The following is a 13594-nucleotide window of genomic DNA, read 5'->3' as shown; positions in this document are numbered from 1 at the left end:
TGGTGTCCATTCATGGATTTTCTTAACTGGCAAGATGAGTATTATAGGGAGGCATGCATGGCTCCAAAAGACCTCTTTTTAAACACCACTTGTCCACGTTGCTTCACAGTAGTTTGGAGAGGATCTGAGACACAAACTTTGAAGAATTTAAGATTTTAGAGAAGCTGAGGCCTTAATTAAAAATAAGCTTTGCTGAAGCTAATTGAAATAAATAGATGGACCTTGCTAAAATTAAAGGTAGATAGAGAGGCCTTGCTAAAATTAGAAGTTAATCATTGGCCAATAACTAATTGTCTGACAACCTTATCCTTGTTCAGCTGGGCTTGTAATGAGGCCCAGAATGTCAGTTCTTTTGCAGATGAAGGAAAGCAGGCAGCCCAAGTGTTTTAGGTGCACAATTACAGACAGCCCATGTGAGACTGGAAGAAATGACTCTCAGCTTTTAAAATTTCAAAGCTTTATTAAACCTTAACAAAATACAACAGAAGGGCTGAATAAGGAAAGAGACACTGCTCTGGGAGCACTGAGCATCTGCCACGTGCTCGTCTACAAAGTGGCTGCTCCCCCTTTTATAGCCCTAGGGTTGTGTCAGTTAAAAACTGCACAGTGTAAAAATTCCCAAAACCTGTCTGTCAACTCTTCTTCGCCATCCATTGCTGGAGATAACTTTCTTGCAGCTTGATTGGAGGTCAGGTGTTGTCATGGCTCTATTAACAGGCCTGTTCTCCCCACATCTGCCCCATCCAAGGGGCACACGGACACGTCCCCCTCCCTCACGTGTTCCCACTGCTGAGGCCATCCAGTGGCAACAATACAAGAGGGATGGGTTAGGAGACTATGGGGAGAACAGAGGATGTCTAAATAACAAATCACTATAACATAATTATATATCAATAAAACTTTTCCTAACATATCCACAATATTCATCCTTTAATTGTGAGAGCCAATCCATCACATTAACTATCTATAACAAGATCAAGGCTGGACAGAGCATTCTGTTCTGGCTGCTTTCAAGTACCAGCAATGCTTGAATGTACCTCTCACCTGCCTTGCCTTGCTTTGGTAACCCAAATTTCCTTGCCTTGCCCTTCTAACCCTCCCTAGCCTTGCATTCTCCTGCACAACCATACCCCACCCTTGACTTGTCTGCTGGTTTCCTCCAGGGCCTTTCTGATTCTGCCTGGCCTACCCATCTCTGGGCTTACCTTCCTATTCCCAGCCTTGCCTACAACTTCTGGGCCTTCTCTCACCACTCCATTTGCTTTCCCTTCACTGCTCTACCTCCCCTGGATATGCCTACAGCAGCCTACACTTGGTTTGCATTGCCTTGCCTGCATGGAGTGCAAAGCAAGGAGTGACAGGCAAGGCAAAGCAAAGCAAGGAAGCTGTAGGTAGGGCCAGGCAAGGCAGACATGGGCAAGTCAAGCAAAGCAAGGGTAGACTAGGAAAAACTAGGAACGATACTGAAAGCAAGGCAAGGCCAAGTGACTTGGAGAACCTTTCCTTGGGAAGCAAAAGATATAATGCCAATGATGTTGGAGCAGATGTTAAGGTTCTGTGGCGAGGAATAGTCCAGCAAGATATATCTGTCCTGGCCCCTTTTGTGCAGGCATATTTGTTGGATGCATTCAATACTAGAGGTAGATTGGGCCCTGGGTGTTTTGTATTTTGGTAGAGGAAATGCCATTTCTTTTGATATGCTCTTTGGCAAAGAAAGCAAGTTTGGATGGGAACTTTGGGTGGTCTGAGTGAATTTAAAGGCTTTTCCCAATAGGCAGTTCTCTAGGTTAGAACTATTGAATTTTCAGTGGGAATGCAAGTACCAAGCTGCTGAGTTTTTTTGTCCTGGTAGCTTTAGTGTGTGGGCAGTCTCAGGTGCCTTTACATTTGGATCTTGACCCTGTGAAACTGAAAGCTTAGGACGGTACCTAGAGCTGAGAACCAAGTGCCCAGAGCGGGGGCTGTGCTCATAGTTTGATGGGTGCAGTCGAAGTTGTAGGCAGCGAGATGTTCTTCACCAGATGTATTCAAGTTTTTTAGCTGACTCTGAGTGAAAAGCTCAGTGAGGACAAAGGAGTTCACGTTTCCCTTTGAGTGTGGTGCAATGAAGACCAGGAGGGGAAGATCAGCAAAATCTCTTTGTGGTGGAACAATGGGTTGGAGAGCAAGGACATTTTTCAGTTTGGCTCTGCATTCCGTGGTTTCGAGCTGGCCTTGGTGCATTTCCTTCTTTTGCGAGCTGACAGCACCATCGTGTGGTTGTTCCATCGTGTGGTTGTTCCATCGTGTGGTTGTTTTGTTCCATCGTGTGGTTGTTTTGATGAGCTCTGACAGGGCCAAGGAAAAAGCCAAGCGCTTTTCTGGCCCGGCCCCGTTTGTGTGGGGATAAAGTTGGGGAGAGCTCCCCTGTGGATCCTGGCTCCTACCTGGAGACTGACAGAAAGTGCTCTTACATGTAGAGGGAAAGAAGAGGAATAGTTTCATTGTTGGCTGAGCAGTTTATAAGCTGTAAAAATAAGGCAATTGCAGCACAGCCTCATCCTTTTAGAATGTTTTCTGTGTGATCAGCTGCTCAGCATTTAACTCACATGCACTGAACTGCATCCCCCTCCCTGGAGATATGCACTTTCTCTCAAGCTCTGTGTACCATCTTACCCTCTCAGTTTTGCAGATCCCAAACCCCTCTAAAATATCCAGCAGCTGCTTGCAAAAAAAAGTCCTACAAAAGCCAGTGTTGGCTTTCATAGTCCCTTTGCAGGCTGTAAACAAGACAAAACACAGTAATGATTCACACTTTCCTTCTCAACTGTAGATATCAGTACATTTTCTCAAGGTGGCAGAGCCCATCATTACAGCAAAACATTTCCAGCTGCAGTTCAGACTGAGAGATGTGCCAAGACAGAAGAATTTGCTGCCTTTCCTTCTTCTCTGTGAAACCCATTATCTGCAGCTCAATCACTTTCACACACTTTCTGCTGAGTCCAGCTGCTAGAGATCACACAAAAGGAAGTGTTGGGACAGAAGATGTTCTTAATGTACCCCCTTCTCTTAGCAGCAATGAGCTGTGCACATTGCACTGAGGCTCTGTATCTTCTTTTCCAGATAAACCTGCTGTCACTCTTTTCACTCCCAAATCTTCATTGCAGATGTCCAGCATCTGTGCCTATAGATAAATGTTCTAGAAGTAAAAGTCAGTACAGAGCTGCACCTTCCCACCACTACCCAAATCTGACCCGACTAGGTTTTGAGTTGAACATGCTTTTATACTCTATAACTTTCATATTAATTATTAAACTTATATTGGTCTATTGTATGCATTGATTTTACCCAAGCATGGATTTCTCATGATCCCCCCAAACCCCTAACATAGTTTCTCATGATTCTTTAAACAATAATTATATCTAATCACATCTAACAATTATATCATTTATCATATACTGACTACACAGGTGCAGTTTCACATGATCTTAGCAAGCACAAGGCCTAACATTTCCCAGAGCCTACCTTTAACACCTTTCCCAGGGCTTGCCAAGCCTAACTTCCTTTCTAACTCTCCAAATTTCTTATGATTTTAAAATCTTTTACTATCAGGGTCAGGCTGAATCCTGCTCCATTTGTAATTTTCAGAGCAAAAGCCTGGTCCTGGACACAGGACATCAATGGTGGCACTTTAACTGGGGAAAAAAACCTGACCCCATCAGGTTCCTGATGTAAGTTCTTCTGAGGTGTTTGGCATTCCAAGGGCAGCCCAAATTCTAGGTGGGGGCAACTTGGGTCTGGGAGGAATCCTGCTCCACTTGTAGTTTTGGAGACAGAATCCCACTTCCAGCCATGGACCCTTGGACACGATCAGCAGCCCTTTTCCAGGGGAAAGAAAACTATCTCTGCTCTGATCCTGATGTCAGGTTGTCAGAGGTGTCTGGCACTCCAAGGACAGTCTGACTTCCAGGTGGGGATGGACTGGGTCTGGGAGGAATCCTGCTCTGTTCCCAATTTTGGAGGCAGAAACCCCACTCCTGGCAACAGGACTGTGGACAGGAACAGCAGCCCTTTTCCATGGGAAAGAAAACTGACCCCTCCAAAAAGACAATGCTTTTCTTCTATTCTTGTCCATCAATGACTAAGTATAGGCACAGAGTCTCAGCTGTAATCCATCTTCTTTAACACATCCAGAAAAGTCAATCTGGAGACCCCTCTGGCATGGTGGAAAAAACTCCACATAGTTGGTTTAGCACTCAACCAGCTGACTCTTCCCTGGTCTGCCTCCTTGCCTAGCTTTTGTTGAGATATGCCTCATTCAGATGGTAAAGAATGGTGTGACACAACGAGTCTCTCAGCAAGGCAGGGCTGTGTTCACTCACCTCCACTTGGGCTGAGTTCTGGAATCTCACCATCAAGAGTCCCTTAAGGTTTTAGAGCCTCTAAAACAAACACAAGGAGCTCAATAATACAAGATTTTCAAACAAAGTGCTGGTGTATCTTCCCAGTTATCTTGCTCTTCCCTTGTATGCTACAGCATTTACTGGCTTTTACACAGCACTGTGATGATGTGAGCTGGGGAACCACAGCAGCTTTTGTGCTGTTCTGCAGTGGTGCAGCCCACCAGCAAAAGGTACAACATGCTCACACTGCTGCTGACAGCCACCACTTTGTGGAAACATCAAGCATTTGCAAATTGTGAGGCTTCATCAGCATTTCCTAAAACATAAGTCTTGGGGTAAAGAGAAAAACAAAAAAACCCAGGAATTTTGAAAACAACTTCAGCATTTCTGTCAGTCCTCCTCCATTTCTGCAAATGCTTTTGTGGATTCTGAGGGCTCTGCAATGTTTAACAGGTATTATTATGGCTATTCCTGCTTGTAGGTCTGGACTTTGATCACACTATTTTTTGCTACGATGATCTCATTTGCTTTTCTAGTTCATTGACAAACTCTGCAGTGACACACCCCTAAATGTAACCCTTCATTAAAAAAAATGGGTAATGTTTTTAACAAAGAACATGTCAGGTTTGAAAGATAGAAAATGAGTGATTAATATTAGTATTCCCCTGATAAAGGGCTTGTCAGGCCTGAAATCATGAACCCATCTCTGCTCTTTCATATTATTAAATACCATTTGTAACTGCCACAGACCCAGACTGAAGCTTGTAGGATGAATGTGTAGGAAAGGGCTTTTAAAAATGAAGAAAGTAGTAGTACAAGGAAGCTCCTTTGTTTTCTTTTTTGGATTTATTGTTAAACAATGAAATGGTCCATTAATCCAAAGGATTCCCATTATTCCAACTGGATTCCAATAACTAAAGACTAACTTTTGTAAAGATTTCTGGATCTAAAAGTGTTGAATCTAATGGAATATAATTAACAGACAAGGGCTAAAGTTGTCAAAAAGGACTGTGATTTATATTTGTACAAGATAAAATGAAGAAAAATAGGAAAACAGCAATCAAAAAATATTATCTGTGTATACATAGATATGTGGAAAATTAATGTTGATGGAAAACATGAAGAGTGAAGGGATAACAATTACCTTGATCAAACCTGATGATTCTACTCTCAGCACAGGAAGGAAATAAGACCCAAATTCTTTCTGAATTAGAAAAGAAGATAAATAAAGGGAATATTAGATGTAGAGAGACATCAAGCTCTACTTTATCTCTCTTTTCAGTAGCAATTTCATTTATTTGAGAACCAAGAGACTGCATTTTTATTTCCCTCTGGCTTGAAGCATTTGTGCAGCAGATGGCAGTAAAAACCCTCACCCATTTAACCAGTTGCTAGCAGAAGGAGCAGCTCCACTGCCATGTGAGCTTCCTTGGTTGTCACAGAGGTACTGACCTCAGTTATTACAGTCTCCTCACACACATGAATTTTTTTGTTTGGTCTTGGTCAGTATAGCAGTTCTCAGAGTATTATTATTTATCAAGTAAGGTAAGAGCTACATGATCTCAGTGTATGCACCACTGCAGGAACAGAGCTGACCTGCCAATGTGCACCCATAACATTCTCTGCTAGGACAGCCAGACCCAGCCATAAAACCAGGCACAATCCCCCTAAAGGTACAGAAATAAGGGTATACTCACAGCTCAAGTTTAAGATTAAAATCTTCCCCAAGTTGTTTGGGTTGGTTTGGGTCTTTTCCCAACCAAGGTCATAGGTCAGCTGAGAAACATTAGTCAGGAACAAATCTTTAAGCACGTAAGACACCTGGACCAAGAGAAAGAGTAGGATTAAAAGCAGTGGGTCTTCAGACAGTGAGATCAACATGTTTATCACCAGCTCTGCTTAATTTACTCCACTTTCCTGTGTACTCAGGATGCATCATCTTGGCATTATATATTTCAACAAAATAGACTATGCAAGTTCTATAGTGCCACACTGCTACTGCTTTAGTTTCAGAAGTTGCATGCAGTCTGGCACAGTTCCTAAAAAAACAGGATGGGAGTTTGGAAAATATTTTGCATGTTCAGAAAAGGAATGCTGAAAAGACCATGCTGCAGTTACAGATCAGCCAAAGGGCACACACACATATTTTTCTTCTTTGCAAAAACATTAGTTTTAAAATTCCAGTTTTGCAGTGGTGATTTCCTCATAGTTTTAATTCAGGGTCTACTTGAAACATTTTCAGACTCAGAGGAAAAATTATTTTCACCTGCTGAACGTATGTAGTGAAGAAACATTAGTGGAATACATCCATGTAAAGAAAGAGAAAACCACCACACTCACACTCTCCCTCCAAAGACAAGAAAACATGCAGAAATTTTTTTCCTGTTTTTCCTGAAGTTATTTTCCAGGTAAGTCTCTCCTGGTAGAAAACAGCACAGAGAGGACTGAACAATTTTGTGCCTAAGAATGTATTCACATTTATCATTAGAATTCAATTGCTGTGTGTAACCTTTTTAGCCTCTCCAGCTTTACTCCCCCTTACTGGGCAGAGGTCCAAGACACTGTGGAAAATGATGGTGCATTAGCACTGTTCAGAGTGCCAGAGGCACCACAGAGCATCAGTGAGTTTGACTTTTCCAGTTGTATCTTTTCAGACTTGAGTTTGTTGTTTCAAAACAAAGTAACAAGCTATGGAAGGTGTAAAACACCTGAAAAATCAAACATATTAACAAGGTATTGTGAGGCTTTCGTGCCCAGAATTACACGTGCAGGCACCTGGGGAAGCTTTCTGCCTTGTTCTAGAAAAGGCTCCTCACAACTGGATGATAACTACCTCTCTTTCCACCCTTTCTCCCCAAAGGAAAAGCTCCATGAAATGAACATGTCCCAGAGCCTGTGAGTCAGAGATGTGGCTGTGAGGACACTGACACTGGTGAGAGGAGTGGGCCAGGCAAGCACATTCAGCATCCTCAAGTGGCAGCACCCAGTGCCACACCAGGTGTCCACAGGTCAGCAAGAAAGACAACAGGCACATTTGCTCAGACAGACACAGCAGCAGGGAGAAAAATGTGCTTCCAGATTTTCTGTGGGATTTTCAGGCATACCCTGTCTGAGGAATACAGTCTTGATTTGCATTTACTGTACTTACCTGTTCTCCTAGAGAGAAGACTCTGGATCCTGCTCAGTACCTAATCTAGCAGTTTTTCCAAGCCATTCAACATTATTTGAAGCCCCAGCATGCATTTTTCCTGTTATCTACTGCCATAAGCTAAAGGCTTCTCTGCAGCTTATGCCAAATACTCACCCAGCTGTACGTGTGGGCTGGTTGCCAGTCCATTTTCCACATGTTTACTGCTCTGACCATCCATTCTTGTGTGCTTTCACCTACCTGTGCTGCAACTACACCTTCATTTTCCTTTGCAGACATGCTCTGTGCCACTAAAATTGCTCTTCGTGGGAATAGAGTACAGATAGATTGAGAAACTGCTATTAGGCAAGTAAAAAATAGGAAAAGGACTCATCAAATTAGTAATGTCTTGGGTATTTAGGTGAAGGCATTTGGCACTGGGCTTGCATATTCTTATGGGTGTGAGTCCATGCATACTACAACCTCCATTCTTGTGCTTCATATTTTCCTTCCCAAACTCAGATCTATTTCAGAAGAGCCCCTCTAAAGATGTCTGATTGCTATATGGTACACAAATTAGTAAGCAGGGATTTTACTTTATTCCCTTTCCATACAGGATAAATCAAGTTAATGACATTTGCACAGGTTTATACCACAACAAGATATTTGCAAAAACTAAAGTAAGTATTTCTTTTGTAGCTTTGCAAGCAGGGCTATGGGAAACAAGAAAATTTTTAAAACTTTGTTACTAAGGGAAGACAACTGCCTGGGACAGTGTCTTTTCTAATATGCCCTAAGTATAAGACAGTTCATCTCGTGACTTGGAATAACTCATCAACTGCTTGAATTGGAAATACTGTCATTTATTTCTTTTACCTTGAACAAAACCATTTCCTTCTTTGAGATGCTACTTGTACTTTCTGGTATATAGCAATGTACATCACACAATTTATAGTTATGCCTTAGTGTGATTAACATTACTCAGTAGAACAGTTTTGCTACCTGCACACTCATCTCAATGTCTGCCACTCAGCCTGGGTTCTCTCCATCCTTTCACCACCAATAAAAGCAATCTGCAGTGTGAAGCTAAGATAAAGACACATTATTCAGAGGAGAATCAAGCTCAAGGCGTGCTGGTGCTGGAGGGGAGGCTGTGCTCTACTTAGTGGATGACGACACTTTTTCCAAGTGCTGTAATGAAAGCTAACAAGTTCCTACTTGACTTAGTACCTGGCAAATTTAACCAACTGGTGTGAGTAAAAAGCATTTTTTATGTGGGCTGTTGTGTTCTTGTAAATTTTCAGTCAGGAAAACAAAATAGAAGCAAAGCTAAATGCCCATGTTGTCTGAGAAATACATCTCTAACTGTGACACACCTGATGTTAGAGTAATGTCTTCAATATTGATTCACAGGAAAAACAGACATGGGCAAAAGAAGAACTAGGAAAACAGATTTTAGGGCTTTCTGGGTTTAAAGTAGTTTGAAAAGGAATTTCTGCCATTTCTATTCATTCCCTTGAATACAGTATGCAGGTGTCTTACTCAGATCAAAGAGAACTGCTCAGCACCTCAGAACACCAGCTTTTTCTTTAGAAATTGAAATATAACATTGCACTGCTCACAGTGGGCAGCTGTTTGGTTTTTAAACCTACAAACCAAATGTCACAGCAGCTAAAGACCCAGCAGCTTTGACATCAGAGAGAACTTTTCATTGTGCAATAGCTATTAAAGCTCAATTCTGCAGCACTGAGACTTTGCTCTAATGGAACTGTTTGTTTGATTAAGGCTTAGTCAAACAGGCAAGCCTTAGTTGTATGTACTCCATATGTGTGTATGGCCAAAGCTGTGTATGCACCTGGGTGGTTTGGTAAAATGATCTTTAAAACAGCTTAGCTGAAATGACACAAATCCCTACACAATCTGCACTCAATTTAAACTTGGATTTTATAATTTTTATTTAATTAAATCCAAACTGTTAAAAGCTTGTGATCCACAAATATAATGGATCTAGAATAAACCCTTCCTATCAGTCATTTTGCCAGCTGTAGTGTTGCTACTGCTGGCAGCACATAATGAAGGAGATGCAGAGGGAGGAGTCAATAACTTAATTAACTTAATTGCTCACAATGGCAATAATGTCTGTATCTCCTGCACACAGACACGTCAGCTCATGTGCTTTTCATTCCAATTTATGACAGTAAGTCTCAGCACTGAGCACCTCCCAAGGACTTGCAGCCAGTTTGGGTCATCTGTTGGGCTGTCTCCTGTATCCACAATCCTTTCCAGCAGTTGTTCATTTCCTGGAAATGCCTTGCACTTAGATTTAGCAACATGTGAATGTAATAAAAGCACACATATATGTGCTACATGTTTGCTACCTGCTGACAAGCAGCAAAAAAGGTGGGTTTGAATTTTTGGTTTTTATTTTTTGAAGTGTTGTCATTTCTTGGTTAAGATAATTGATAATGAAATCCTAGCAGAGAGAAATTTTACCCAGATTCTGCCGGAGTGCCAATAACCACTGAAAGGATTTTTACAGAAAAAATTCCTGCATACTTTAAACCCAGGCGAGGTTGACAAAGAATTCCTGTTACCTAGACCTTGCCACAAATCTTCCCCTGTGGCAAAGGAATGTGGTGGCTGCACAGGCATGTGGAGGCTGTAGGAGCAGGACAAAGCAGAACAACGCAGCAGCATTTAGAGGGGAGGATTCATCCCTCTGCAGATCACTTTCATGTTCTCTGTACCGTCCCAACTGCCCTTTAGCCCCCATGTGCAATTCTAATCTTCTTGTTTCCCTTCCTATTTTCTCACCTAATTCACATTCCAGATTTTTTTTTTTTTTTTCTGGACAGCCTGCAGAAATTACATCACCCTTTTATCCTATTTCATAGTCTACATGTGTACAATAAAAAATGAGGAAGTAGCACAGAAATCCAGATTAAGTAGAAAGAAGTCTGGCAGGCTCATCTTTGCTGGCTGCAAAAAGACATAATACAAGAAAGATTTTGAAGCATTTTCCCAGGCTATTTCTCCAACTAATATCCTTGTCAAGAAAAACACAATAAACTATCAGTTGGGTCTGCAAAGAAATGCTCTATTTTTAAACTGGAAACTCACACTGATCTCCACATTACTATCAATACAAATGTGTCCCAAGGTAAAACAACTTACCAGAGCTTTGCAGCTGCACCACCCTGATTATTCTTTCACAAAATGTACTGTAGAAACACCAGACCTGCATAATTTCCATCAGTGGCACAGCCAGCTCTCACTAGGTGTAGCACTGGCAGGTTTTAGCCAAGGAAGCAGTTTGCCATGAGCTTTGGCTGTGACAGACCACATGGATTCTTCCTCGACCTTTCTCTTTGTGTCTCAGGGCAGAGAATGAAAACTATACCAAAGAAAGGAACAATCCCAAGAAGCAGATCATAGTCAGGCTCTGGAATAGAAGGCATTCAAAATACTTTGCTGGATCGTGGTCTTCAACATGTATCAACCCTTTATATCCATGATCCACATAGTCTTGCTGTGAAGAACAGAGAAATGTTCTCACAACCCTGTGTGTCAGTGTGTTATGACATGTGGCTCTGGCAGTTGCAGCTGGGTCTACAGGACCTGGGGTTTTTGTGTGTCTTTTCTAATGAAAAAGATGCTGTTTAATCTTTATCCAGCAATTCCTCAAACCAGAAAAAAGATAAGAAGAAGCCAGTGCTGTGGTGTCCTTAAGGTCCGTAATACTTAAATCCGAAGTATTATGGAATGTCCTTTTATTTTGGTGCATCATCAATCAGAAAATAACAAATGGAAAGAAGTGAGGAGTTTTTATGTGTCTGTAATGCTTCTATCTGCTTCTGTTTCCCATTGTTCCCATCTGGACTATCTAGATTGCTCACTAAGCTGCTGGCATTGAGAGGCATCCTGCATTTAAGCAATTCTCAGGTGCAGCTCATGAACTGGCAAGGCTCTGACTTACAGAAACTAGATGGGTTTGTGACTGAAGCCAAGATGATTATGCAAGCTTGTACAGATTCTCTGTACCTTGGAAAGAACACAACACACACTGAAGTCAGTAAGTTATACAGCTTCCCTCTATTAAAAGAACTATTCCTGTGTGCATTTTCAAAAAATCCTCCATGAAGATAAAAAGCATTATCCCCGTTTCCTCCGCTTTGACCTTTTTGCTTCAATTCCCATTTAATCTTTCACTGATGTTCCTGTTTTATTATGAAAAGAAGCCCACCCAGAGGAACACCTGAGAAAAAAAGCACTCTGTTTTTCTGTGCTGAGTCATGTAGAGTGTTTCCTTCCCCAGTTTTAAAATTTAGTTGGTTAATCGCTTTCTTCTTTTGCTGCAACTAATGAACATTGCAGCAGTTGTAGACAGCTCAGTGTAATAGATATTCCTATATTAACAGTATTTATATAATCCAGATTTTGAGTAGCATTTAATACACATAATACCTTACAGATCCAGAGCTGAGGCAGTGCTCTATAGGTGCAGCCTACTGCTTTAGCCTTGTTTCCTAATCTAAGTTCCTTTTCCTTCTTATCTCTCACCCATTCAATAACTCTTGATTGAACTGACCACACAGAACTCTAAAAGATAACATACATTCCTGCAACTTTTGTGAACATAAAGAACCATTAAGATAGAACATGACTCTGAGGGTCATGATGGAAGGAAAGCACATGCTGCAGCATGCCTTGTATATTATTCAGTATCACAGAAATCCCAAGAGGGAGCAGAAAACAACACAAATGTCTCAGTATCTGGGAAAGAATTCATTCCAAGTTTACAGCCAGCCATGAGACAAGAATCTGCAAGAATGCAGGTTTTGCCAGTTCTGGTGCTCTCACAACTACTCATTTCATTGAGAGAGGTCAGCTCAAAAACCAAACCAGACAATTACATAGCATGGCTGTACAATTAGGATACATTTCAAACTGCCAAATGTATTTTTAAAAGATTAAAAGAAAGGGTGAGTAACTCTCCAAACCAGGACATTCATCTTGAGGAAGGCTGAACAATGCAGGGTTCTGTGATTTAACAAATTTTTATTTAAAATAGAAAAGTAGCTGCAAATTTGCTAGAATGGGGTTAAATTTGGGCTCAATTTACTTGTTTTTGCAAGCCAGTGCTTTGTAGCTTCACCGAGTTCATTTTTAAAATGAGTGTATGATTAGACACTGCATCTAAAGAACCCATGAAGGGTAGTGGCTTATGATATGGTAAAAACAATTTTCCTGCTCCACCAAATACGCCCTTGTGTGTATTTATGTGCCTGTTGCTAGTTGGCAAAAAAGCCACTTGGTGTGATTCATCATCATCACGTTCACTGCTCCATTCAGCTCTCCTTGAAACTGGAAAGCTTTTATTTGCCTATTCACCTGCAACAGTGCACTTTGGGGAAGTCTACTCTGTAAATATATTTTTTTCAGATCAATTCTTATCTCCTTACTTGCACATGCTTGCCTTGTTAATGGTACGTACCATTAAGAGATATGAAAACCACAGACTTCTCATAGCCTTACACAGTGAGAGCTGAACTCAGGTTCCCAAACCACAAAGCAGTTTGTGGTCTCCTGAAAAGCAATTTTAAGCAGCAAAAAAACGCTCTGACCTCACTCAGATACATTGCTCAGGACTCAAGCACATAGCAGGGACCACACCAGCAATGCAGTGGAGGTGGCAGCACACTTGGCTGGGTAAGACTTGAAGCCCAGTGCCAAGAGCTCCTCTGTTCTGCACAGCCTCCAGCTCTCTGGGTGGCCTTGGGCCCTGCTCTACAAACAATTCCCAGCACAGGACTTCATTATGGGAAGTCCTCCTGACTGCAGCAGCACCACTGGAGCCACACATCCATGGGGACCTGAACTCTATGAGCTCAGCTACCTGACACTTCATCCTTGAGCTAAGCAAGGAAGGAGCAAGAGATGAGTAACTTTGTACCATGTGGTTGGAATTTTATCTGTCAGTCTCCAGTACAAACTAAGGCCCTGCAGGAGCCTTGTAACTCGTGCTTTGCTACCCAAAATCACAGGAGAAACATGAAGGCAGGGATTTAATCCTTTCCATTTAGGA

The 13594-nt window shown here is 41.7% G+C and overlaps 1 protein-coding gene and 1 long non-coding RNA gene across 3 annotated transcripts in view; one reads left to right on the top strand and one right to left on the bottom strand.

Annotated features, from left to right (window-relative positions):
• CA12 (carbonic anhydrase 12) overlaps nt 1–9257 on the top strand; it is a 45472-nt gene extending 36215 nt beyond the window's left edge. Inside the window, exon 12 of one of the 2 annotated variants that reach the window (XM_086849302.1) lies at nt 7243–9257. In XM_086849302.1, coding sequence (XP_086705428.1) covers nt 7243–7256 — 14 coding nt within the window. In that variant the 3' untranslated portion in view covers nt 7257–9257. Of the gene's footprint in view, nt 1–129; nt 3312–7242 lie in introns of those variants that run through there. The other variant, XM_086849299.1, reaches the window with a different exon arrangement.
• Nucleotides 2303–6203, bottom strand: LOC147650734 (uncharacterized). The gene is made up of 4 exons (XR_015275877.1): nt 6080–6203; nt 5527–5586; nt 4362–4421; nt 2303–3163 (listed from the first exon to the last, which is right to left on the bottom strand). It is a non-coding gene; the product is annotated as an uncharacterized LOC147650734 (long non-coding RNA).
• Nucleotides 9258–13594: the final 4337 nt, after the last annotated feature.

This window comes from Cyanistes caeruleus, chromosome 13 (assembly GCF_971803275.1).
Source record: "Cyanistes caeruleus chromosome 13, bCyaCae1.hap1.1, whole genome shotgun sequence".
NCBI classification, from domain to species: domain Eukaryota; kingdom Metazoa; phylum Chordata; class Aves; order Passeriformes; family Paridae; genus Cyanistes; species Cyanistes caeruleus.
The sequence above is the reverse complement of the archived record's forward strand: the minus strand, read 5'-3'. Positions and strand labels throughout refer to the sequence as shown.